This window comes from Dermochelys coriacea, chromosome 4 (assembly GCF_009764565.3).
Source record: "Dermochelys coriacea isolate rDerCor1 chromosome 4, rDerCor1.pri.v4, whole genome shotgun sequence".
Classification (NCBI taxonomy): Eukaryota; Metazoa; Chordata; order Testudines; family Dermochelyidae; genus Dermochelys; species Dermochelys coriacea.
Window position 1 is genome coordinate 113886361 of NC_050071.1, and position 27950 is coordinate 113914310.

The following is a 27950-nucleotide window of genomic DNA, read 5'->3' on the forward strand; positions in this document are numbered from 1 at the left end:
CCTGCGGCTGAACGGAGCCCCAGGAGCCGCGATGGTTGAGGAGGCCTCAACTTCTTTAAGCGGGGTCCATCCAAAAAAAAAAAAAAAAAAAAAAATTTTTTTTACAGCAGGTGAAAAATAAATGAGTGCTAATAATTAAGGCTCCAATTTGCACATGGAATTAGCAATAGGTGCTGAGATATACTGGTGCTTTTGCCAAAGTATGCATAGGTAAATGTTACATTTAGGACACCGCTCTGCATATGGATCATCTAGTGGGTAAAGCAATTAAGTTGCCACTGATTAGGTGTACAAATCTAAAATTATCACTACGCTGCTTTGAAAAGATCAGCCAGAAGGAGCTTTACAAATGCAAAATATAATAGCAAGACAGAGAGAACATGTACCCTGTTAAGTTTATTTTCCTGTCACAGACTCAGCACAATTGGAGGAGTGCATCTATGGCACTCAGATGCCCTAACTGCTGTGAGTTCTTGGGGCCAACCATGGTTACAGGAAGCAAAACGGGTGCTGTCCTCTAAACAATTAGCCAGCCACAATTAAGTCCTGACTGAACTGCACTTGGGAAATTTACAGGTGTCAGGGGAATATTAATATGAGGGGTCAGATTTCAGATATTAGAACACAAGCCTTCAGATGGTGTCACGTGATGGTGCAGATTGATCAGTAAAAAACTGAGTAGTTTTAGTCTCTGCAAACTCCTCTATTTAAATACACTGACACACCACACATTAGAAAAACTCCCTTTTACCGACACACACTCCAAGAAAAAGTTTTTCTTTAAACAATCCCTCCCCTAAAACTGTGATCCGATTGAGAGTACCATTAACTATGGTATTACACAACCAAGGAAGTTACCCAAATCAAAAACAATCATGTTAAGTTCAGCTTTATTGAAGGCACCAGAGAAAAATCAATGCAAGCCCAATGAAAAATGCAAAACCACCATTAGGGAGACAAATTTTTATGCCAAGCTTTTTGAGAGGAATTATAAACAACTGCAGGAAATTGTTTAATTTCTGTTAATTATGCTCAATAACTTGGCACCTCATATAGACATTGGCAAGATAATCCATCTCCCTGCCAAAATAGGAAGGTTCCTTACAGCTTATTTTCTGGTTCATTATCTAGTTTAAGATACCTCTAGCAATGGAGTCTCCCAATACGTAATAAAACACCACCACGGATTAGCTGATTAAACAGATGGTAACAGTACTTCTAGCTTCTCCCAGTATGTTGTTCTGACAAAATTTCTGTCAATAAACCCTATCCAGAGTTATTCTTCCATGTATGGTATATCCAAAACACAAAAGAAGGGCCAGGATTCCAGATTAATGGTTTTATAGTGGAGGCTACACATTATACTGTTTAGACAAAAGAACTTGCTAAAGCAACTAAAAAGGTAGATTTATTATTTGTGACCATTACACAGATCACTACTACTTATACATCTGAACACAAGTCCAGATGTTTACAATGATCTTTTTTCAGTATTAAATGTCTAAAAATAGTTCAAACAGGACTTCTTACCTTCAACAGCATAAAATGGAAGAGGGAACCTCAACTATGGGATATTCTTACTCAATAAGAACTGTTTATAAAATGCATGTGTCTTTCATCATCATATCTTTTTAGATTATGGGAAGTATTCCTGGATTGCAGATCTACTTCCACATTCGGCATTTTATCAGGGTACATATGCCATAGGACATTAACTCGTTTTAAAAGAAATTTTAAGATTAATTGAAGTAGACAGGTGGAGTGGAAGATTACAGAATTAGTATTTTACTAGACACTTTGCTTGTCTTGGCTCAAGCGTGTAGCAAACTCTACTAATGTTCGTGTGGGTCGTCCTGCCATGCCTTTTCGAAGATAAGGAACCTCATCTTTATTTGACATCACACCAGCAATATCTAAATGAGCCCAGTTAGCTGCAGTCACAAATTCTTTCAGGAAGGCAGCAGCTGTGCATGCACCTCCAGCTCTGTTGGGGGAGAAGGGAGAATAGGAAAAAAAAGTGGATTTTTAAAAACTTTAAAAAACTCTAAATCAACAATAAAATGTACAGTGAATGGTTAGCTGCTCTCCAGCAACTGGGGTTCTTCAATATGTTGAGGGTGGATCCACTGAAGGTGTGCATGCACCTCATGATTGGAAGCTTCTGCATAGCTGTGTCTGTCAGAGCTGTAGATGCACCCTGTGCTGTCTAATGCTTCCACACAAGGGCATAAAGGGTGAAGCGGCTGGAACTCTCCCTCAGTTCTCTCAAAAGCTGAGAGCTTCAAAAAGTGGGGACTGAGGGCAGGGCATATCCACAACATCTCAAAAGAACCACAGGGTAAGAAACCATTCTTCCTTCTTCAAGTATGCATCAGTGTGGATCCCACTGTCGGTGAGTGGCAAGCAGTATCACCTCAGGATGGTGGAAATGAAGAGTCTCAGCTTCAAATAATGACAGAAGCACTGTTCTGCTGAACTTGGCATCAGACCTGCTGCCATGTTAAGGACATAATGTTTAACTAAAAAGTCAGTGGGTTGCTCAACATTGCAATGTTGTAGATCTCATACTAGCATGCTTCTCAACCAAGCTGACAACACTGCCTGTGCTCTGGTGTAGCGTGTCTTGGTGTTTGTAGGGAGAGGCTTGCCAATTATCTGATGGCAGGTGGAAATACATTGCTTTTGTCCACTGCTTTTGTCCAAAATGTCACATAGGCCCACAAAGAGGTGGAGAGAATCTAGAGTATGTGGCTTTTCTCCTTGTGTTGAGTGTGGTTTCAGGAACAAGACTGGTAGATTAACTGATAGAATTTCACCTAAATCAGAGACCCCTGCAGGGATGAATTTAGGGTGCAGTCTCAGCATCACTGTGTCCCTGTGAAAGAAGGTGTAAGGAGGTCCAGCTCTGAGAGGCTGGAGCTCATTAGCCTTCTCTTCTGAGGTAACAGCCACCTGAGGGTAAGATGATGTACCAAGCAATCAGACAGTAGCTCAAAAGGATGCTCCATGAGCTTCCGGAGAATAATGCTGAGATTCCATGCAGAAGCTGGCTGACAGGTGGGTGTGTATGCAGGAGGTCTTTGAGAAAACTGATGGAGAGTTGTGGCTGCCCTTTACGCATTCAGACAAGGTGCATGCATGGCCCCCCAATATTCAAAAGACTATGATTTTGTGACATGATGCACGTGAACCTCTATGTGGGATCCATACTAACACACACTTGAAGAATACAATAATACTCAATGTTTGGTAGAATTACAGAGCCATGCACCTGTTTAAACATAATATTACCCCTCCCCCAGACATGTAAAGCGATAGTACTGATGTTCTGTTCCCCAGCTTCCAGATATTTTATCCAGATCATTTTAAGATGATCAAACTTCTTTTCTTTGGTGAAGCTGGCCCACTCTCAGCCCTCTTTGCAGAGAAAACATGCCCCTAGGGCAAACTCTCCATACGTCATGGTGTGCAAGGACTGGACTGTTACATATTCTTGAGCAGGACACAGAGTGGGGAAGGGGAGGTTCATTGTGTGCTCGCCCCCTGAACAAGAGTCGTCCTCATCACCATCTGCTCCTAAATTGACAAAGATTTGGCTCTATATTTTAGCAATTTTTAAAATAGTGAAATCCCAACTCCTGTTTTAAAATCTAACTGTACTAGTGACTTTAGTGCAAGTTCAAAGTATTCCAATAACTATGGAAATGCTGGCTATTTCTAAAGCATTAATATGATGATAAACAGGTATATTAGTCAAGAAAGGGTTGCTGCATTTCTGTTAAGTAATGTACCTGCTATATTTTCCAACATTACTGAGGTCTGCAAGTGGACAATCGGTAACTTGTTTTGTGTAATGTTCAAAGAGAGGCATTCTCCAAACACGGTCCCCTGTCAAAATACTGGCCTGCAGAAGAAACAACTGTTATACTTGGGGCAAAATTGATGTGGTATTTTTTGTTTACATCGACTCTGCAAGTACTGTAATGTATACTGCAATCGCAGCTTTGGGTGGACTGGGCAGTTATCAGACCACTTTGAAATTAGTAACACAAGATAACTTCAGGCATCTGAAAAAAATATGCTAAAACAATAAGATGAAACTTAATTTTAGATGCTTTCAATTTTGCCCTCCATGATTATGATGAAAAAGAGCCAATTTTCTGCAAGACATTTTTCTGCTGGTAATGCAGATTTTTCATAAATTACTTCCTCTGGAGAATTCCCTCAGGAATTACAGTTTGACCATATATTAGGCATTTTTAAGAATTTAATGAATGACACGTAATCAAGACCAATTCACCTTTTAACACAAGTTACTGGCAAGCAGTAGATAGAGAGCTTATAATTAAGCAATAAACCATAGGAGGGTGTGTATCCTTGAGACACAGGTGCATGCCACTAATGCACTGTAAGCTACCCAAGAAGTGTATCAATGGGCCTGCAATTCATACACACATACAACTTATGCTTCTCAATTAAATGCAATATTAACCCCCCCAAGCCTTCCCCACTATATTTTAAAATTTAATACAATATGTATCATTTCACTTATATAAAAGAGACCTTCAGAACATATATACCTAATATTTAAAGGGAAAAAAAAAAGTCCATCGTATGGCCTACCTCATAAAGGCGAGTCCAAAGCCAAGATGAATTGGTAAAAACTCCAGTCGCAGCAGATCCTAATGCTACATCCATGGCACCTATAAAATACCACCCTGTAAATTATACCTCTTGCTCTTGGAGATGGAGCAGAACATTTATTTTGCATTCTACCTTCCAATTGTATTTTTTAAGAGGATTTCCTGTTCTCCTTATCTCCAGTTCCTACCTTGCACACTAAGAGTCTTGGTACTCCTGCATTTATTTGGAAAAGTATTATTGAAAACCTGCTCCTTTGTTAATTAGTAATAGGCCCAATTGTGCTCTCTGGTCTGCCCAGATGGAGACAGATGTCATCCCTCTCACATGGAAAGGAAGAGGCAGGCATCACCACAACAGCATCCCCCGTTGAACAGGACCCTCTGGAAGGCTGTCTGGATGGAAGGGGGCAGGCTGACACACACTATGTCCCCTGTACCATGATCATCAGGCAAGAATGGAAGCGCAATCCAGGTCTTTTTGGCAACAGGAATTCCCCTTTCAGGAGGCTAAACTCTAATAGTACAGATAGAATGCAAGTGACAAAAGGCAAGCTCCCAAAATACCGTGGTAGATGGCCTAATCTCCTATAGGCCCTAGGCACAAGAAATCATCTAACACCCATTCCATAGTTCACACAACAATCTGAGAGGAAATTTGCATACTTCCTTCCCTTTATAACTGGCCTGCCATGGATTTTACCACAGAAAGGAGCGGTCTGGCCAATAACCTTAATATGGACTTTTTGTCCAGCCAGTTATAGAAGTTCCTTGCCCTTCAGCTCTGTAGTTACCATTTTGGGCACATTAAAGGCACACTGTCAGGTAACTGAAAGCCAAAATAATATTTTCTTATAGAAAACCTACAACAGAAATATTTTTATAAATTTGTAATGGCATGGCACTCACCTCTCACGAGCACCCCCTTCTGGTAGAGTGAGTCTGCAGTCTTTAAATAGTCCTGGCCCTGGTATCGGGCCGTACTCCCAGGGCTTCCTCCGTGGAGACAATGGTTTCACTTTTTGGTCTACTCTGGCCCCAGCTCTTCAGCTGGGCTAAGTAGTTCAGTTCCCCTTTGGGGGGTTTCTCACTATCTGATTGTAAGCCAGTTCCCCAGTGGCCTATGGGGGTAGAGGGGAACCCAGGCCTGCCCACTAATCTGGGTCCCAGGCCAGGGACCCTAAGAACAACAGCCATGTGTCGCAGTGTCCCTTTAACTATACTGCTTTCAGTTACATGGACCATCTCCCTAGGCCCCAGCCTTTGTCAAAGCTTCACCCTTACCTCAGGGCTCATCTAAGTTCAGGACCAGCAATCAGCCAGGAGCTTTCTTCAGTCCCCTAGTTGCTGCCAGCACTGAGCTGTCCGTGGTGCTGCAGTTCCCTTTGGCCAGCCAGGAGCACCATCTGCACTCCTACAGCTCCTGCAAGGAACTGACTATCTCTGGCTCTGCAGCTTCTTTTATATGGCCCTCTGGACCCTGACTGTCTGCTCCCTGCAGCCTCTCTGATTAGTTGATTACCCTGCAGTAACTGTAGGCTGCTTGGAGGACTTCTCTACTGCTCCTTTCCTGGGATCAGTGTGGCAGGACCCTGAGGCCTCCAGTAGCGGGGGTCTTGGCCTAGTCCACCCCATCACAGAATTCTTATAAGTATTCAGTGAAACAGGTTTACTTGTTTGGAGTTTGAAATTCCCTTGCAGTGCTTGTAATCTAAACTTTTCAGCTTAAAAACCCACGAAAACTGAAGCTTGCATCACTGTCTAAAACAGAGCGAACAGAGGCCAATCCAGTTAAAGGGGAAAAACCCTATCAAGATATTGATCCATGTATAAGGTAAAGGGCTTACACATTGGTATAACTGGTGCCACAGAGCTTCTTCTCGATGCTGACCCTTCTTGGAACACTCAAGATATGTCTACACTGCAGACAGACACCCATGACTGCCCTGTGCCAGCTCACTCAGGCTCATGGAGCTCAGACTGCAGGGCTGTTTAACTGTGGTGTAGACATTTGTTCCAGGGCTCTAGGATCCTGCAAGGTGGAAGGATCTCAGAGCTATCTCAGGCTGCAGCCCAAGCCCGAATGTCTACACCGCAATTAAACAGCCCCACAGCCCAAGCCCCGTGAGCTTGAGCAAACTGGCACAGGGCAGTCACGGGTTTCTAACTGCAGTGTAGACATACCCTGAGTGCCCAGGTAATAATGAGGAGGCCTATTTTAACAACAGAGCATACCAAAACTGAAAGCTCTGCAGGAATCCTGCACAGACCAAAAGCATGCAGCGCTTTGGCTCCTCTTCATCCCCCTGACACCTAGATACCCCAGACAGAATCAGTACTATCATGGTGGTGGCCACTACCTTCTCCTCCTCTGGGCTGTCAAATACCTCAAAGGGAAGTGACTTTGTATAAGCCAGTAATCCTTGAATTAGCTTCCTCTTTGGCTGCAGAAGCTGGCATATACATGAGTATATATTGGGGTGGGCAAACTTTTTGGCTCAAGGGCCACACCTGGGTGGGGAAATTGTATGCAGGGCCATGAATGTAGGGCTGGGGCAGGAGGTTGGGGGGCGAGAGGGAGTGCAGGGTATGGGTGCAATGTGCAAGAAGGGGCTCAGGGCAAGGGGTTGGGGTGCAGGAGGGGAGTGGGATGTGGCAGGGTGCTCAGGGCAGAGGGTTGGGGTGCAGGAGCGGAGTGCAGGAGGGGCTCAGGGCATGGGGGGGCTTAAGGCAGGGAGTTAGGAGGCTCAGGGCAGGAGGTTGGGGTGCAGGAGGGGTGCTGCTTACCTCCAGCAGCTCCGGGGTGGCAGCGGCACGCAGCGGGGCTAAGGCAGGCTCCCTGCCTGCCCTGGCCCCACGCCGCTCCCAGAAGTGGCCAGCATGTCCAGCAGTGGCTCCTGGGGATGGGGTGGGGCAGGTGGCCACAGTTCCTGGCCAATGGGAGCTGCAGGGGCCTGGTGCCTGCAGGCCAGGGCAGCACACGGAGCCCTCTGCCCCCCGTCCTCCCATGGGCCGCAGGGACATGATGCTGGCCACTTCTGGGAATGGTGCAGGCCCAGGGCAGTAGGGAGCCTGCCTTAGTCCTGCTGCGCCACGGGGCTGGGAATCCCACAGGCCGGATTGAAAGCCCCAATGGGCCAAATCCGGCCCATGGGCTGTAGTTTGCCCTCCCCTGATATATATATTAGCATAAGTGATTAAACAAATGTAATTTAAGGCATTATTAGACATGCATAAATAATTCTTTGGTTTCACATATGCATTTTAACCCAATTAAATACTGTTTGTAAACTACAGATTTCCTTTTTTTACGAGAACTGCTTTACTGTGATGTATGTGAACAGAAAAGTTAAAAATATTAAAAATAAAATGTAAAAATAAAACTACAACATAATTCATGCATAAACAAGGAGGAAAAAATACACAAAGTTCTCATTTGTTAATGAAACTCCTAAGAAGTGTGTTTAAGGAGTTAGTTTTTCATTATGAGAAACTGTTTTGCAACATGAAGCAGGAAAAGAAAGTTAGTTACCTGTTAATGTCGCAGCATTCACAATGGCCCTTGCATTAAAAATGTGGGCATAACAGAGAGCATCAGCTAATAGCAACCTTCCCTCTGCATCTGTGTTATCAACCTGTAGATACAAGAGAGGGGGGAGGGGAAAAGTCATCTACTCACAAGTTCCCCTTTACTTGATTTGCTTCTTAAAAATTCTTTTTAAAGAGACCATCTGGGTTTTTGGCTATCAGGCTGAAAGTGATCCCTGTATTACAGCTTGTGTAATAACTGCAAAAAGTTGAAATTTACTTTCTAATATAAATACAAAACAAAACCAAAAAATGTTTTGATGATCATTTATTTTTTCAAAGTGATCTTAGGTAAGTGAACTAGAACAGGACATTAAAATCAACCCAAAATGGAGTTGTCAAGCATTCAGAAAAAGCTTATCTTTAACATAAGTCAGGGAACCTCACAGCATTGCCGCCAGGCCTCCCATGCCAGGGCTCTTAGGTGTCAGCAGCATAGAGCAGGGCAGGAGGATACAGCAGAAGACTGGTTGCTGTCCCCTGCAAAGCCCATGGAAATCCAATGGCTATTATCTAGCACAGGGTGGGCAAACTACGGCCCATGGGCCACATCCGGCCCACCAGCTGTTTTAAGCCAACCCTCAAGCTCCCACTGGGGAGCAGGGTCTTGAGCTTGTTCTGCTCCGGTGCTCCAGCCGGGAAGCAGGATTGGGGGCTGCTCCACACAGCTCCCGGAAGCAGCATCCTGGCCCCGCTCCGGCTCCTACGTATAGGGGCAGCCAAGGGGCTCTGCATACTGCCCCTGCCCCAAGCGTCGCCCCCACAGCTCCCATTGGCTGGGAACTGCAACCAATGGGAGATGCTGAGGCGGCGCCTGCGGACAGGGCAGCACGCAGAGCCTCCTGGCCGCGGCTCCGTGTAGGAGCTGGAGTGGGAGCTGCTGCTTCCGGGAGCCACTTGAGAGAAGTACCACCTGGAGCCTGCACTCCTGAGTCTCTCCCCCGTGCCCCAGCCCTGATCCCCCTCCCACCCTCCAAACCCCTCAGTCCCAGCCTGGAGCACCCTCCTGCACCCCAAACCCCTCATCCCCAGCCCCACCCCAGAGCCTGCACCCCCAGCCAGAGCCCTCACCCCCCCACACACCCTACTTGCCTGCCCCAGTCCACAGCCCCCTCCTGCATCCTGAACCCCTGCATCTGGCCCCACCCACCTCACCCCCTCACACACCCCAACCTCAATTTTGTGAGTATTCATGGCCCGCCATACAATTTCTATTCCCAGATGCGGCCCTTGGGCCAAAAAGTTTGCCCACCCTTGATCTAGCAGCTGCAGGGGAATCTAGTCAGTGGAATCACAGATGCTACTGGAACTATATTGCCAGCAGGGAAAGGAAACTGTAGGGTAGCACAGAGGCAGGAGGCATCCCTGTAAATGGCTCTGACATCTGTAGATTCAGAGATCCATTTCTTTTGGTTCTTGAGGGCTCCTCCCTCCAAAAATCCCTGCACCCTGCAGCCCCTCCTGTTTGCGGGGGTGCATTAGAGTGAACTCAGCCTGGTAACCCTTGTGGTGCTTTCCTGAGCCTCTGGTTCTTTCCAGTGGGTTTCTCTATGGCAGGGGGTTATGAGGCCCCTCAGAAGCGCAATGGTTTTGAACTCGATAGTCATGCATATAGCTTGGTGAAGCCTCAAGGAACGGAAAGGTTCCCAATGTCAAAGTCATGAATGGGGGTAACCGAATTACGCAGAAATTCTGGAAGGAGAAATATTGATTTGTCCATTAATTCCTACAGGGAAACAACAGTCTATAGCATTAGGGCATGTGTTAAGATTTAACCAAATGGGGAATGGTTATGTATTTCAGATTAAACACAAAATATGTACTTTAGGCCCTCATTCTGCAAGCTGCTTTGTACAGCCCTGGTGTTATGGGATGCTCACCCCACCCAAGGCCTGGAGGGATTAAGGTGGCTTGGCAGGCCAATTAACTGCCCAGACTACACCTGAAGAAGGAGACAGGGAATAGGCCAGTAACTGGAAATGGGCTCAGCTGGACAGGAACAGGAAGTAGTCTACAGTCACTCCCTGGGAGAAAGAAGCTTGGGCTGGCAAACCCAGAGAGAGGGAGAAGCCAGAAAAACAGCAGCAAGGAATGGACCGTACAGATGTTGGCTACTTGTTATAGGTCCCTGGGCTGGAACCCAGCGTAGAGGGTTGGCCCGGGTTTTCCTACCAGCCATTGGGAAGTGACACTGGGTGTTAGAGATGCCAGCCCGATAGCTGGTCTGGAAGGCCTCTGAATTCCCCAGAAGGGGAGGACCTTAGTGACCTGGCCAGAGGGCCAAGCCATGAACAAGCAGCAGCAGCTCTGGGAGTGGTGAGAAGAGCTGCAGGGTGAAAGAGATGATGGGTAGAGACACCGCCAAAGGAGGGCAGTGCCTGACAAGAGCTAACCCCCAGAGCCACCAGGCAGAGTCATAATGTGCGGTGAGTGGCCCTCACGACACCTGGGTTCCGCATATGTGGAGCGGTTTGTAGGGTCAATGCCTTGGTTACGTCAGCAGAAGAGTAATGTTCTCGTGTTTTACAAAAGAGGTGCCTGGAAGAGGGCCTTGAAAACGTACCAAAAGCAACTACCATTTTGCACACCATGTTTGAAGACCATCTTTAATTCTGGCTTTATAAGCACTATAACAGCCTCATGTATGGATACAGCAGATTCTGGAAAATGTAAGTGACTGGGCTTTTTAGCTTTCCCTAGTCATTTATAATATTTTTGCAAATACAGCCCCCTCCCCAACACTGAAAGAATGCTGTTAGCAATTTTAGTTAAATGTATTTCTCAAACTTGTAAATTCACTAGTTTTTAAAAATAGTCTTTGTGCACTTATAACAGAAGTTGAAATGGTAATACTTGATTGATTAGTAGGTTTGCAATGAATTTAAAACCAAATTTAACACACACATACCTGGATTGTTTTTCCATTCTTGGCCCTAACAACATCTCCAGGCTTGCTTGCCCTACTGCTGGGCATATTTTCACAGAGAGGTGCCAAACCTGAGAGGGAAAAGAAAGAAATATTGCAGTGTACCATGGGTTTCTAAATTCAGCAGTTACAGAAAAACTACTTAAAAGACAAGTCTTTACACTAAAATCACTTGTAACAGAAGGATAGCATTCTTGTCTGGAATTTACATACAATTTCTAGATTTGCACCTGAAATTTCCTGAAGAATGACACGTTCCAAATTTCCCCATTAGTGACATTTCTGCATTACACAATTAAGTCTGTAGATTTATCTTTAACATGCTCATTCACTCACCTATGCTATTTTTACACCATGTGTTACACCTGATTTACATCAAGCGAGGTCAGAATCAGGCACATTGTCTTGAAAAAGAGTTGTGAGCTTCTCATCTCAATGATGAGGCTCCCGGTCAATAAGTTACACCTTACAACACGTGGACCTATATGCATATTTCATATGTTTATAAAGGGCTGTTTATTTCTGGAATTCTAAAGCTCTCTGGGGAATTTCAAGAGCTTCTCATTCCAAACAAACATTTTACAAAATGTCAAAAGAAAGAGATCCAGGGGAACTACTATACAGGACTGACATAACGGCAGCTGGGGAAGATGGTAAAGAGCACAAGTCAGTGCTCTGGTTCCAACCGTGGCTATAGTGATAAGGAACATGGTAGTCCACCAGTCATACACAAGGAGAAGCCCATGATCATGTATTCTGGACAGAGCACACTAAAGAGGATAATGCTGGGCTGATGAAGTAGTTTTCAGAACTAACAAACATCTTTAAATTCCCATAAAGTTGGAGTTTCTCAAACTTGTTTGTTGTATCAGCCTCCTCCTGGACATCCACTTTTGCTATTGTGTGAATCAACTCATTTATTCACAGCTGCACAACATACTGTGGCAACTACGATCAGTGCTTATATGGAAAAATATTAAGAAGCGAGTTAGCTATCCACATCTCCATCCTTAAGAGTGGCTCCTATTTTCTTTCTTCCTGTTCTGCAGCAATGGCTAAAATAGAAATTAAAATAACTTAGCCCTAAAGTAACATTTTAAAGCATATTTTCCCCTCTCCCCTGCAACTTACCAATTATATTAAGAGGTAGATTTAGTGTTGCTGCTGTCACAATAGCTGAACACACAGTTGCTGCTCCTCCCATATCTGCTCTCATTGCATCCATACCTGAAGAAGGCTTAAGTGAAATGCCACCACTGGGGATGCACAGATCAAGAATAGACGTTAATAGAAAATCTCATTCAGCACACAGAAGCCTCACACCACGTGCTTTAAAATAACTATTTTGTCCATCTGTATGTTTATGACAATAATATCAATAGTTTGTTATTTTTTAAATTTTCTAAGAAGGAGTACTTGTGGCACCTTAGAGACTAACAAATTTATTTGAGCATAAGCTTTCGTGAGCTACAGCTCACTTCATAGGATGCATTTGACCAAGTACTCCTTTTCTTTTTGCGAATACAGACTAACACGGCTGTTACTCTGAAACCTTTAATTTTCTAATATTCTAAAAAGCAATACATCTCCTCATCAATTTAATCTGACACAATAAAAGATCTCCCAGATAATCTGCAACATACTAAAAATGTAACAAGGCAAACACACAATTACATTTAGGAAAACAAAGATAAATCAAAAGGATTTAAAATAAGGGAAAGCGGTAGCCCTAGTAAATCAGTTTAAATAAAGTGCAGTAGATGAATAAACTAATCAGTAGTCAGGTCTTCCAGGTGAGAGAGTTGAAAGGAAATTCTGTAGGAAGAAAAAACAAAAAACCCAACCTATTTTCACTCTGCCAAAACACACTACAGAAACAAAGCAGATGCTTCGATGACTGTAGACTCTAAGAAGCTTATACCTCATTTACAACTGTAACAAGACCAAAAAACAAAATAAAAAACAAAAACCCAGAAGTCTGCTCTACATCTGCTGTTGGCCCACTGAGGATCCACCTCCCCTTTGGAAACAACAAGGTACAGTAGAACCTCAGAGCTACAAATGCCTTGGGAATGGAGGTTGTTTGGAACTCTGAACAAAACGTTACAATTGTTCTTCCAAAAGTTTACAATTGAACATTGACTTAATACAGCTTTGAAACTTTACCATGGAGAAGAAAAAAATGCTGCTTTTAACATCTTAATTTAAATGGAACAAGCACAGAAACAGTTTCCTTACCTTGTCTTTTTTTTTCCCCTTCAACTTTCCCTTTATTTTTAGGTAGTTTACATTTAACACAGTACCGTACTGTATTTGATTTTTTTTTTTTTTGGTCTTTGCTGCTGCCTGATTGTGTACTTCCTGTTCCAAATCAGGTGTGGTGTTGACCAGTCAGTTCGTAACTCTGCTGCTCCGAGTTTGTAATGCCAGTTCTGCTTTATGCAGATGCTCAATGCTGCTATGTTCCCAGGAAGAGTGATAGAGTCTACCACATATGGCAAGTTCATGGGAATGATACGAAAGATATACGAGGAGATGCTTTTATCGTGCTCAGTGTATCATAATATTAGAGGATTACTGGCAAGAATTCATCTGTGCCTGGCTGAGATCAGCAGCTCAGAGAATAAATGTTAACTAATTTCTGACACTAATCTTTTTATCTCCCTGGCAGAGTTCCAAAACTAGTCCGTCTGAGAACCCCATCTTCCCTCCTGCCCACCACCACCACCAGGGTCACTGACGAGAAAGGGAAGGGTAAAAAGCAGGGAGTCTCTTCACTTGGATCAGGAGACCCCTTTGTCTCTCCAGAACAATGGGGGTTGGCTGACGCCCTCACACCAGCAGTCAGGATGGGAGAGTCCCAACTCAACCCACTTACTCTGATGTATAGTAAAACATATATAAAACAAAATTACTATTGATATTGGATCTCATCAGTTTCTCTCCACTTGCCCAGCCCCATGCATGGGCGTTGCAGTAGCTTCCTTAGCCTCCATGGGGAGACAGATGGTTAAAGGATGGGCGCTGCACTGGAGGTGCAGAGCTCATGTAAGCAAGCACTCCTATTCCCTCCTGAGCAGCTGCACACACACCAGGCCATAGGAATGTTTGGTTTTCATTTTGCTCTTGCACTGGAGGTTAAATTTTCCTCTGGAGCGGTTGGCCCACAGCACAGCCAGCGTATCTGACCTTCTGAAGTAACATTTGGATTTTCTGATTGGAATATGCTTCTCAAAGTTACTTTAAAGGCGAGATGCACATCTTTTTGTAAACAGATTTTTAAAAACTTCTCATTAAAATCTCAGACCAAGACAACATTGGCAAATGCAAAGCCTTGAAATTACTATTAAATACATTTTAGAACAAGAGCATTTAAAATCCATTCCTTTCTCATTCTCCTGACAAACCAAAAGATGAGGATGTTTCATTTCCCTTGAAACAGTTGATAAAGCCAAGCACTCATAGTAGTGGCCAACTTGTCCAACTGAAACACAGGATCCCTATATTTCTGAGCTTGGCAGGGAAGTGAAAAAGGGACAGGTTTTCAAACATCCTGTTTTAAATGCATTTATGTGCAATATTTAGGTCTCCATATATTCTGCTATGGGTTTGAGATCTTCAGCGAATTATTAAAGTTTTGCACAAACTGTAAAATTTTATTCTGTTGTGTTTTTAATATAATTTTACCTACCAATTATTAGTTCTCATTTCATGAATTTCCCCTGAAATGCTATTTGTAAGCATCACTAAACAGAAGTGAGCATAATGGATTATTTCCTCCATGAATAAAATAAAAGAAATTGCCAAAAACTCTTCTTGGTATTTTCCCAAATTTTGTTAAAGTAAGATGTTCTGATTGGAGAATGTTTTCTTCTAGTCATTTGCAACAGAATATCTAATTGTAAATAGTAAGCGGGGTTGTTAATGGTTCAGGTTTCAAATATGGTTGATTTTTCAATGGAAAAACCAAGAGGCCTATTACTAAATTTTATTGGATAATCTCTTTAATTTTTTTGGCATACTTTCTCCCAATTTCTCTCTCCCCTCTGCAATTTTAGAGCCTATTTTACAAACAATAGATTAGTAAAGTGTTAGCTAATCTGCCTGTTTTGGGGAAAAAAAAAAAAAAGAGTGAGTGGCACAACGGCAAATATTTTTTGTAGTACCCACTTTTTTATAGACATCTCAATTCCTCCGCAATTGGATTATAGTTTTTGTTTGAGTCATAAAAAATATTAGCAAACATACCTATCAAAGGTAACTCCTTTCCCAACAAACACTAACGGAGCGTCACTTGCATTAGCACTTCCTGAATAGTGAATCTCCAAGAAGACTGGAGGCTCATCTGAACCCTTAGCTACACTCAAGAATGCTCCCATCTGTTGTTCTTCTATCCATGCTTTTGACCTATAATAAAAAAAGGATTTTAATTAGAGCCATTACAAAAGACTAGAAAAAAATATATGCAAAAGATCATAACTCTTAAGAGTTTTAAGCACATCTGCAAGCAATTTTATTTACCTGACAGATTGCCAAGTAAAATCACTGTTTTTCATCCACTATTACTTCTTTGTTAAATAGAAAAAACGCTTTCTCAAAGTTATTTTGTTTTCCTTTTTAAACTATTGTTTCCTGGTTTTCCACATTACAAATACCATGCCTTCCCTTCTCACTCTTTTGGCTGGAAGTGTGCGCCAAGATCTTTGGAGGACCTGAACAATAATGTGACATGAGACTGCACCCACAAAGCAGCAGGGCACAGCCTGGTTCTACAGTATCAAAGAAACTGCTACAGTTATGGGCAAATTCATAGAAACAGGTAGTGAGAGTTTGCTTACCACCTCCAAAGGATGAGCAACTAAAACCAGGAAGAAGGGATGTATATTCACTGGGAAGTAATATGAAAAGATTGTCAGGCTTCCTCTTCCATAGTTTTTTAGAAGGCTTGTCATGTTACAAAAGTAGTTAACATTTTCGTCTTGTTTGTTTCTTTATTTTTTGTCCCACCAGACCATTCTCTGCCTACTGTGGTGACTGGAAGTCCTGCTCTTGATAATGAGAATAACTTGCTATTTCTGGGAACCAACAAAGCTTTCATTTGTTTTAAAGTTTACAGACTGTTACACAAATACTTTCCTTGCATTTGTCATCGTGAATGGCAAAAGGGTAAAAATGAGCAAACTCCAGGAACATTTTACATGCTGCATTTTAATCAATTACAACTTACAGAGAAGGAATGATTTAAATTGAACTTGCCTTATATGGACCTTCACATTGCTATTAACACTTCTGAGTTTCTGTTCAATAACTTCAGCAAATTTCATTGGTGTTATACAATTAGCAGGGGCCTCCATCAAATAGCGAGCCAGGTTTTGACCCTCAGCAAACACGACACCTTTCTGCCAGGCTTCCTTGCCATCACTAAACAAACAACCACATAATCATAATTGAACCCTTGCAAAAATAAGATTGTCAGTATTCAGTTGTCTATATTTTGAAAAGAAAGCTCCCCACGAAGGGGAGGTGAGAAGGAATGTTACATTAGCTCTATCATTATAGGAACATGGGAACTGCCGTACTGGGTGGGACCTGAAGTCCACCTAACCTAGTTCAGTACCTGTCTATGGCAATGGTCAGCACTAGATTTTCAGAGGAAGGGGCAAGAACCCTGCAGTAGAAGATATGGGATACTCTCTGCACCCACATTAGGTCTCATAATAGTTAGAGACTGGCTTAAGCCATGAAGTATGAGGTTTAATAGCCCTTCCAAAAGGTGTGTTCACAGTAACAACAACTCTGGGCATTCTTATTCTCCACATACCTGTCCAATCCATTTTTGAATCTTGCTAAAATTATGATTATTAGTTGATAAAGGTGAGCTTGGATAGTGGGGATCCCCACTTCAAAGCATAGTTCTGGTCACTGAACTGTCAGTCACAGTAAGGTGCTCATAGAGGGATATCCCTAAATCCTATGTATGTTGTGCTATCTAGGCGCTCGCAACACTACTATGAAGAATGGAAGTAGTATTTCCCCATTTTACAGATGGGGACCTGAGATACCCAGAAAATAAATGATTGGCTCAGAGTTGAACAGGGGAAGTCTGTGGCAGAGCTGGAATTGAACCTAACTCTTCTTAATCCCACTCCAGTGCCTTAGCAACAAAGCCATCCATGTCTTGAGAAGTTAGTTGTTTCATAAAGAGCAGTAATCCTGAGTGACTCTCAAGGTGCCTGTTGCCCTGGGAAATGGATGAGTGTGACACTGAGGCATATCAGTATAGGATTAGGTTGAGAGATTTTCCAAGACTACTACTTAGCAGGGTGCAGCTTCCCTCTTTCAAAGAAGGAACTGTCCTGTGTATATCTGGGATTCATTTCCTAGGAGCAAGGAAGATGTGGGAGGCTGATAGGGGAGGGGATATAAAAGAAGCCATTGAATTATTCTGAGGAAGTGCTATATTACTGAGAGAAGTTCTGTTGTTAGTCTCATCTCCCAAGGAGAGGTCAATGCCATTCAGAATCCAAAAGGAGCGTGTGTCATTTTTCTTGCATAATAAATACATTGCCTATCATAGTGTATCTAAGTGATCTATGTAAGACATGCTGGGGTTCAAGAGCTTATCAGAACTCAAAAAAAGAATCAGACATTTCTGTACAACAAAACAAACAGAGGAGATATAAATCCATGCATTTCAGGGCAAACACCAACCTCTAACTGACAAACATTAGGAAGTGTCTTCCCCTGTGGATCCAGTATTGTAATTGTTCATTTGGGGGTTTCTTGCAACTTCTTCTGACATACCTGGTACTGGCCAGTGCTAGAGACAAGGTATCAAGTGGAACTCTGGTGTGATCTGCTACAGCATTTCTCATGTCTTGGAAGGGTTTGTTCAGTGAGTGAGAGGGAACGAACTCCTGCACTTCTGAGTTTTTGGTACCATTAAAAGCACTGTACACATCATAAAACAGACAGACAGAGTTGTTTTTCCCCTTCTTTCTTAATCCCAGACCCTTTTCTGCTTCAGGGAAGCACTTATGAGAGGAAAAACAACCAACAAGACACACTAGCAAAGGTAATTAGACATACAAAGCAAATGCTGTAAATATTTTATGCAACACCAACTAAAAGAGAGGTGGGGGGAAAAGGAGTGATACATATGCTAGGTATCCAAATGTTTCACAAATAAAACTTTAGTTTGTCATCACCTTCCATGTAGCTGAGCAGTAACTACAGGTTTCTTTTTTTGCTTAAGTTCATTGTATTCATATAGCCCAAGAACAGCTCCTTCTGCAGCAGACTGAGCATCTCCACAGGGGTCTACTTCAACACAAGGGGCCTCCAGGTCCTGAACTTGTCTGCATCCAACTAGAAAATACAATACATCAATACGACTGCAGCAGCAAAATGGATTCCTGAGGTAATTAATATAACTTTTCAAGGAAAGAACCCAGTTCTATTGACACCTGGTAGATTCTGGCATAAATCAGCTGAAAAAAATTTTCAATAGAGCAAAGCCTATAGCAGCAATTTTTAAAAAGCAAGAGTATTGGTATTCATTGTGCAACTGTGAACTTTGAATATAAAACTTATCAAGTAAGCAACTCAGCAAGGGTTGAAAGACAAAACCAAAGTTCTTAAAACTACACAACTTTAAAGTACTTCAGGTGACCAAAGCCTGTAGCCATCAGAAATTAAGTTGTAATACAGTGTGTTGCTAGTATAGCTTAAGTAGCAATTAGTTTTTTAAAGTCACAACAGCCTTTTGATTCAAAAGGCACATTTATTTGCAGCAGAAAATATGAACGTATTCCATAAACACCACATTTGTTTAAGAGGGACCCCCATATAGCAACTGTACCTGGAAGCACCCTACTGCTGCAGGTTGTGGCATGACAGACACACCTGCCTCAGTTTCCCTCTTCCAGCATCCCCAGTAACTCCACAACAACTCTACTACCCCCTCTTGGTGCTGGTTTATTATAGCAGCAAAACATACATAGTCCAAAACACAGATGTTGGATCATATTAAAGAAGTTCTGTATTAAAATCACAAATGAGTGATTCCCCATAGTTTAAATTCCAGGGTATTATTAATTAAGAGGTCTTTGGTACTGTTTCTCTCCCTTTATGGGAGAAACTTGCAAGCTGCTAATTGTGTTTGTTAGTACATTCTAAGACAGTCTGTTCTCAAAGCAATTCTTTGTAACAACTACCCACACAGAGAGAAAAGGAGTACTTGTGGCACCTTAGAGACTAAAATTTATTAGAGCATAAGCTTTCGTGAGCTACAGCTCACTTCATCGGATGCACGAAAGCTTATGCTCTAATAAATTTGTTAGTCTCTAAGGTGCCACAAGTACTCCTTTTCTTTTTGCGAATACAGACTAACATGGCTGCTACTCTGAAACCTGTCATTATGCAAGTCACACAGAGAGAGACTCAAAACAATACTCTGTAGCAACAGAAACAGCACCCAAAGACTCTCCGCCCTTTTGTTGTATTCATCTCGCTTTGTTAACAACTGTGACTAAAATAGAGATAGAGGATGTATGTGGATGGATGCTTGGTGTGGATAATAACTGAATGATCAGGGAAGTGCCAGCCTAAGAATCCAGTGTCCATCGGCTGAAGAAGGCATCAAGTGGAAATAACCAGAGGACCCGCAGAGGGCAGACTGGAATCCACCCAACAGCCTCAAGAATGGGAGAACCAAAGAACAAGATAACATCTGGCAGCATGGAGCCATCAGGAATGTGCCATCTGCTGATTGATTCAGCAACAGCATGATGAAGCAATTCCCATAGACTGGCATAGGAAGAAATTCCTATAAAAATGGACTCTAGAAAATGAGAACTTTGGGGTCCGATTCTGCAAACCAACTTCCAGGAGCATCAGATGAGCATCTGACAAGGCCCTGCTCATGTCCAGGTCACCTGGCCAGTGGCTTGGCATGAGGAACTCTAAGGCTGGTAACTACGATAACAACCTTGCAGAACGCACGTGTGCGTGTGTAAAAATATGAAATTGAATGGAATGTTATAGCTATAACTAACTGCTTACGATGATTCTTTCTGTATTCACAATAAATGCGGCATTTTGCCTTTTCCCCTTTAATAAAATCCTGCTGGTTTTTATTTTATTGGTATAACACAGGCCCCAAAACTCAAGCCTATTTCTCACCCCAGTGTAGTCATTAAGATCACCTGCGGTCTTATTCCATGACATCCTACATACCACACGTTGGCATCTTCATCCATGCCGACTCTCTGTCAGTCGGCTCCAGCCTTATACCAGAACAGCCACCTCACCCCTTTCAAGTGGAGTGCAATCCTGATCTTCCCAGCAGGAACCCCTGCCAGTCGCTCTGCTCAGGAACATCCTTGCCAGGGGAGCATCCTTCACTTTTCTTGGCCCTCTCATGATTCCTCTGGGACCAGCTCTCCAGCCCTGTAGATGTCGGTGGGTAAGCCCCTCCATTGCTTGCTGCCTTCAGCTCTCTTTGGCCTTTGGCTCTGGGTTACAGCCAGCAAACAACTCTCCCTGCTGCTGCTCCTCCTGTGGCTTCTGCCCTTTCCAGCCCTCACTCTCTGGCTTGGGGACATCAGTCAGCAAACCTGTCTTTCTTTTCTTTTGCCTTCAGCTTTCTCCCAAGTCTCGAACATACAATTTTTGGCAACTCTCACCTACCCCTGACTCCCACATAGGCAGCTCTGATTCATCAGGTCTCTCCAACTCACTGAATCTCTTCCTGTCTGGGTCTCCCTGGTCTTTTACAGCTCCCAGGTGCTGTCCTCACTTAATTGGCCAACTAGGAGCACCTGTTCTGGCACAGGGGTGCTGAACCTACTTCATTTACTGGGGCCAACCAACCTGTGACAAGGACCAAAGTTAAAAGCGATATCCCTCTCAATTAAAATGCTAGAAAGCAAGGCTATACCAAATTATGAGACACCACATAAACAATCCCAGTGCTCACACAGCATGATTTCACTGATTGCTAGAGACAGACTTCACAAATAACTTTCTTCAGCCCCCAATTGATGGGGAGGGGGGGAGGGCAAATATAGTGCCAATCTATAAAAAGGAAAATAACGACAACCTGGGGAATTATAGACCAGTTGGCTTCAGTGTTCCCTCTAATTTTTCCCACCCATGTGTGGAATGAATTTTGTTATGTGCACCAATATGGAGGTGATGTATGACACATCACCTTCATATCGGTGCACATAACGAAATTCATGTGGTGGGGTGGGGCCGAAGGACTCTGAGTATGGGAGGGGGCTCAGGACAGGGGCAGAGGGTTGGGGGCAGGGGTGTGAGGGCTCCAGCTGGCGGTGCAGGCTCTGGGATTGGGACGAGGGTTTTGGAGTGTTGGAGGAGGCTCATGACTAGGGCAGAGGGTTGGGGGCTGGATTGTGAGGGCTCTGGCTCGGTGTACGGGCTCTGGGGTGGGACCAGGGATGAGGGGTTTACGGTGCAGGAGGGTGCTCTGGGGTTACAGTGGGGAGAGAGGACCCTCCCCAGCACTCTCCCTGTAACAGCACCTGGGCTGGGGAGGAGAGATGCCTCTCCCCACCATGGCAGCTCTGGGGCCTCTCCCCACCATGGCAGCTCACAGGTCTGGCCAGGGCTGGGTTCAGGGAGGGCTGCCCTGGCCGTGGCTGGGTCTGGGCTGTGCTGCACCGCCCCGGCTGTCACAGGTAGGGGGCCAGGCTAAGTTGGGGAGCCCCTCTGCCGGCAGGTCCCCAGGTGGGTTCCCTGAGCACCTGCACGGCACTAAATAGGCTGCTGCACAGCCACGTGGCCTCACAATTCCTGGGAATTTAGGTCAGCTTAACTTCAGTACCCAGAAGGATAATGGAGCAAATAATCAAGCAATCAATTTGCAAACATCTAGAAGATAATAAAGGTGATAAGTAAGAGTCACCATGGATTTGTCAAGAACAAATCATGTCAAACCAACCTAATCTCCTTCTCTGACATGGTAACAAGCCTTGTGGATAGGGAGAAGCGGTAGATGTGGTTTATCTTGAATTTAGTAAGGCTTTTGATACTGTCTCACATGAACTTCTCATAAACAAATTAGGGAAATACAACCTAGATGGAGCTACTATAAAGTGGGTGCATAACTGGTTGGAAAACTGTTCCCAGAAAGTAGTTATCAGTGGTTCACATTCAAGCTGAAAGGAAATATCAAGTGGAGTCCTGCAGGAATAAGTTCTGGATCTGTTCAATATCTTCATCATGATTTAGATAATGGCACAGAGTGCACTTATAAAGTTTGTGTATGATACCAAGCTGGGAGGGGATTCAAGTGCTTTGAAGGATAGGATTAAAATTCAAAAATGATCTGGACAAACTGGAAAAACGGTCTGAAGAAAACAGGATGAAATTCAATAAAGACAAATGAAAAGTACTTCACGTAGGAAGGAACCATCAGTTGCATGCATACAAAATGGGAAATGACTGCCTAGGAAGGAGTACTGCGGAAAGGAATCTGGGGTCATAGTGGATCAAAAGCTAAATATATGAGTCAACCATATAACACTGTTGCAAAAAAAGCAAATATTTTGTGATTTATTAGCAGAAGTGTTGTAAGCAAGACACAAGAAGTAATTCTTCCACTCTACTCTGCGCTCACTAGGCCTCAACTGGAATACTGTTTCCAGTTCTGGGTGCCACATTTCAGGAAATATGTGGACACTCTGGAGAAAGTCTAGAGAAGAGCAACAAAAATTATTAAAGGTCTAGAAAACATGACTTGTGAGGTAAGATTGAAAAAATTGGGTTTGTTTAGTCTGGAGAAGAGAAAACAGAAGGGGGCCATGATAACAAGTTTCAAGTACATAAAAGGTATTAACAAGGAGGAGGGAGAAAAACTGTTCTCCTTAACCTCTGAGGAAAGGACAAGAAGCAATAAGCTTAAATTGCATCAAGAGCGGTTTAGGTTAGACATTCGGAAAAATTGTCAGGGTAGTTAAGCGTGGGAATATATTTTCCTAGGGGAGGTTGTGGAATCTCCGTTACAGGAGATTTTTAAGAGCATGTTAGACAAACACCCGTCAGGGATGGTTTAGCTAATACTTAGTCCTGCCATGAATGAACGGGACTGGACTAGATGACCTCCCTTCCAGTCCTATGATTCTATGATGAGGAAACACGTAATATATCATGTTATATTGACAAGGATATCAAAGTCTTAATTACCACCGAAGCAACAGCAGGAAACATTTAAGGTTGTCATATGTGCACAGGTTAGGGGCACATGGTTATAATCTTGTCAATTTCACTGATCCTCACATGGTGAAGTGAAAGTGACAAGGGTCTTTTCAATTTCATGCTACTTGGGAAAGCTATGAGAAGCAGATACTGGAGTTGTTTGTCTGCAGACTTAGGAAGATTACTCTGCATTGATTGTTATTTGGAAGGTTCTCCACAACCATAAAGCTATAGTTTGGGAGTTGGGGAGAGGGGAGGGTTGGTTTTTTTTGTTTTTTTAAATGTGGAAAATACATATTCTGCAAAAAATTAAAGGCCTCGGCTCTTTTCGCACCAGGGAACCCTTCCCACTTTTCAGCTGTGAGTGAATCTTCCAAGCTATGCATTAGATCTCGTGCTTTAAAACAAAATGTGTTATGGCCTGTTTGAGTTAAGCTCATGTGCTTCACCAAAAATGGAAGGTAACACATTACAGCAGGGCTTCAATAGATCAAATACTTGCAACAGGAACAAATATTAAATGAAAATAAGTTAACCTGCAACAGCTGTCCGAATGTTTTCTTTGTCCTCATTCCAGTTTTCCTGATCATTTACTCCAGCAGCCTTCTTACCCAAGCCGACAACTACAATACTTGGAAAATCCTGTGCAAAACCAACACACAAGTGGATTTAATTTCTTCGCTCTGATAGCCATGATGGAAGGTTAATATCAGTTATAAAGAGTATTCTTTTTAAATGAAGGCAAACATAACCTGAAAATATATCCATTATCGTTAATATGTCATTATGATAGCGATCTCTTCTCTACCTGTCAGTAATCTTGCATAAGCAGATTAACAATTAGATAACAGTGAATTTGTCTAATGTTTATGTGTATTGTTGTGGTGACTAGAGGACCCAGTCAGTGTCCCATTGTGCTAAGCCCTGTACACACACACTGAGAAGGTGGTATCTGCCCCAAAAAGCAATCTAAGTAATAGGATTGTTCTTATTGGTTAGGGCTTTATGTTCAGTATAACATAAGGTCTGTGCACTTTTCAGCCTGTCCCCCACCTATTAGTCTACACAGCATGGCAGGATGCCTCCATCCTGAGCAAGGGTATTTACCTTTGTGGCTGCTCCACAATTCAAAATCAATGGCTAACTGATTCTCTACGCACATACCCCTACCTTTTGAGCACTACAGAGACCAAGGAGAAAAAGTCTCAAAAGGACAATCTGTCTTTTCCCACCTTACCACTGCTGAGAGCTCTTTCTAGTGCTGCTATGCACTGAAAAATGATTTAAAAATGTGATGCGTCTCCATCCACAAAGATATAGAGGTAGACGGATCCCCATTCCTCCCGAACAGGATGAAGTTAGGAGAACATTCAACTTGAGGTCTCCCAACACTTCTTTTATAAAAGCTATGCTCTTTCAGTTTATAACAACAACGAGGAGTCCGGTGGCACCTTAAAAGACTAACAGATTTATTTGGAGACAGGTTTCAGAGTGGTAGCCGTGTTAGTCTGTATCAGTAAAAAGAACGCCTTAGAGACTAACAAATTTATTTGAGCATAAGCTTTCATGGGCTAAAACCCACTTCATAAGCTTTCGTGGGTAACAAACCACTTCTTCAGATGCAACTGAAGAAGTGGTTTTTTTACCCACAAAAGCTTATATCCAAATAAAGCTGTTAGTCTTTAAGGTGCCACCGGACTCCTCACTGTTTTTGTGGATACAGACTAACATGAATACCCCTCTGATACAATTTATAATAATCCGTTTTCAAACTGTTGCACCACACAACATCCAGCTCACAAGAGACTGCAGCTCGTGCAAGCTTTCCAGCCTGGCAACAGCCAACAGTGATTTGAACTGTCTTCTTTTTATCACTTTTTCATTCTCTTGGGAGAGAATTGTGTAGGGTCCAATTCTGCAGCCTTTTCATGCAAGGAATCCCTACTTACTTTAATGGCAGTTCCACATGCTACAGAATTGGGATTTTGGGACCTGATCTAATCTCCAGTAAAATCCATGGGAGTCTTTCCACTGACTCTGTCAGTTGGATTGGTCCTTTGTAGAGGAACTTGGATAGAGAAGGCAAAAATCACTAAAAGTATTTCTTTGAAATCTTAGAAAAACCACAGTATAGCAACACATTAAATTCAAACACCCCAGTATTTAATGACAGAGTATAACATTCTGCTGTAATAATATGCTGCGCCCAGAATGAGCTAATAATAAGGAATAAGGAATGCCAAGACTCAAATTCAAGGCACCTACTAGTCATTATACTCATAAAAATCAAGTTTCATACCTGATGCAAGCCATGAAATAGGCGTGTTTTGCCTTTCTTCAAAGGAGGCCCAGATCTAGAACACAAAAAAGTGCCATAAGCTCTTTTAAAACAGAGATCCTGATTTTTGTGGTAATAATTTTATTCTCCCGCCATGCAATATCCCTCAACTCCATATAGGAACACTGGATCAGAACGGATTCAAAGGAAAACATATCACCAACAGAATCATTACCACCACCACCACTTCTTGCAGCCCTAGTTTTTCATTAGAGGTCCCCTTATCTGATTACTGACTTAATCAATTCTGTTTAGCCAGAGAGATATGAATGTCAATGCATGAGGTGGTATGGCTGCAATGAATAAAGATGTATTTTCTGTGTTTACACTATCTTAGAAAAATATAAGAAACTGATCTAAACACTTACATGGACAATAGCTCTGTCAGCTTTCCAGATACAAGTCTATCAAAACTCTCTCCAGCATTAGTAAATTGAGGAACCGCCTCTTCTTTTTCTTTTGCATAGACTCCTAAGACGAGGCCCTTTAGAAAACAAAAAGTACACTAATGCAAGATACTCTTTTCTAAACAATATATATTGAGATTTGATAAATGTTTCTGAACATAACCATAATACTGTATGAAATAGGTTTAGTGAACTCAGTTCATTAAATAATCGAGAGTCTAAAGTCTAGATTAGATAAATCAGGATACAAGCCAAGACCAAAAGTAACATTCTTTAAACAGGAGAAAGAAAGAGATAGAATATGAATAATTCCATGCTTCAGATCATGGTGTGGCTTTTTAGAGGTATTTAGGTAAGCAGGGATACAGATAGGCAGGCACTTTATAAAAATCCCACTAAGCACCTGCCTGAATTTTCAGAGTAGCAGCCGTGTTAGTCTGTATTTGCAAAAAGAAAAGCAGTACTTGTGGCACCTTAGAGACTAACAAATTTATTAGAGCATAAGCTTTCGTGAGCTACAGCTCACTTCATCGGATGCATTTGGTGGAAAAAACGTCACCGGATGCATCGAATACACTTCGTCCGATGAAGTGAGCTGTAGCTCACGAAAGCTTATGCTCAAATACATTTGTTAGTCTCTACGGTGCCACAAGTCCTCCTTTTCTTTTTGCGAATACAGACTAACAGGGCTGCTACTCTGAAACCTATGTATAAAAATGAAGTTTCCAGACACTGATTTAAAATACAGGCTATTTTGCTTGTTAATTAACATTATCTCTGAACAGGCACATCCTGAAAAAAGGAAAAAGCGACACTGTTTGCGACTGAGTCAGGGTCAAGGACATTATCCGGTGCGTTCGGAAGGAAGGAAAACCACCAAACGCGAGGAAATCACGTGCAGGAGGGCTCTGCATTGGCAGCCGGTCGACGATCAGCTGCCAACCCACCGCACCCTAACAAATAGATCCAGCACGTCAAGGAGCGCCCCAAGTTGCTGACTCGGGCCCCAGCCCCACAAAGCCAAAGGTTTAACTCTGAGCGCGACAGCCCGCGCAAGGGCTTCCATGCAACCGCCCCCGACGGCGCACGATGGGGGCGTGTGAGTGCGGGGCAGCAGCGAGTGAAGAGGGCCGGGAAAAGCCGGGGGACAGCCCAGGGCGCCTGGGGGGGGGGGGGGGAGACAGCCCAGCTACCGCCTCCCCACCCCTGCGGCGTCCGCCCTGCCGCTGGCATTTCCACCCTCGGGACGCAGACACGCGTGGCCGGGCCAGCGCCTGCCTGCAGCTCGCTCGGCCCCCCACGGGCTGGCAGCCCCGCCCCCTTTACCTTGCGCCCCGCGCGGCTGCTGCTGCAGCCCCGCGGGGAGGGGAAAGGCCCCCGGCCGGGGCAGCAGGAGAAAGGGGGAGCCCGGCTGAGGCTGCCGTGAACGAGCCTCCTCAGCGGCGGCCGCAGCATGACCCAGCCCGGCGGCGGCGGCGGCGGCGGCGCGCGTCCCCGGCCGCTGCAGGGAGGTAAGTCAGCAGCGGGCGTGTCCCGCCCCTCTGAGCTCGGCGCACGCCGCGTGCTTCGGGGGCTGGGCCTCGGCCGGGGACGCGCGGGAGCCCGGGGAGTTCCGGGGAGGCGGTGGGGGCAGGGAGAGGCCTGGCTCAGTGGGGAAGCCGGGAGTGGAGCGTTCCTGGCGCCGGGCGGGAGGCTGTGGCCGGCTCCTGCAGAAGGAGGCGGGAGCAGCCCCGGGGCTAACGAGGGGCTCTTGGCTTTGTTGTGCTGCGGGGTTCAGTATCTGCGGGCGCAGAGACAATCTCGTCTGAGCGGCTGCCCGCCCCACCGGA

At 43.8% G+C, this 27950-nt stretch overlaps 1 protein-coding gene across 1 annotated transcript; it reads right to left on the reverse strand.

The window, feature by feature from the left end:
* Positions 1 to 873: 873 nt before the first annotated feature.
* On the reverse strand, positions 874 to 27950 carry LAP3 (leucine aminopeptidase 3). The gene is made up of 13 exons (XM_038400049.2): positions 27448 to 27950; positions 26083 to 26198; positions 25676 to 25730; positions 23913 to 24018; positions 18363 to 18522; positions 16411 to 16575; positions 15403 to 15561; positions 12286 to 12410; positions 11137 to 11225; positions 8173 to 8275; positions 4624 to 4703; positions 3792 to 3904; positions 874 to 1984 (listed from the first exon to the last, which is right to left on the reverse strand). The coding sequence occupies exons 1-13, from the start codon at positions 27574 to 27576 to the stop codon at positions 1789 to 1791; spliced, it is 1596 nt and encodes a 531-aa protein (XP_038255977.1). The 5' UTR covers positions 27577 to 27950; the 3' UTR covers positions 874 to 1788.

Bases quoted from the DNA above. Each gene is read 5' to 3' on its own strand.
- LAP3 (XM_038400049.2), bottom strand. From the start codon at position 27,576: ATGCTGCGGCCGCCGCTGAGGAGGCTCGTTCACGGCAGCCTCAGCCGG. The intron at 26,199-27,447 runs GTAAAGGGGGCG...TGTTTTCTAAAG, and splicing joins GCAGCCGCGCGGGGCGCAAG to GGCCTCGTCTTAGGAGTCTA. The intron at 15,562-16,410 runs GCAAGTTCAATT...TTTTTATTATAG, and splicing joins AATGTGAAGGTCCATATAAG to GTCAAAAGCATGGATAGAAG.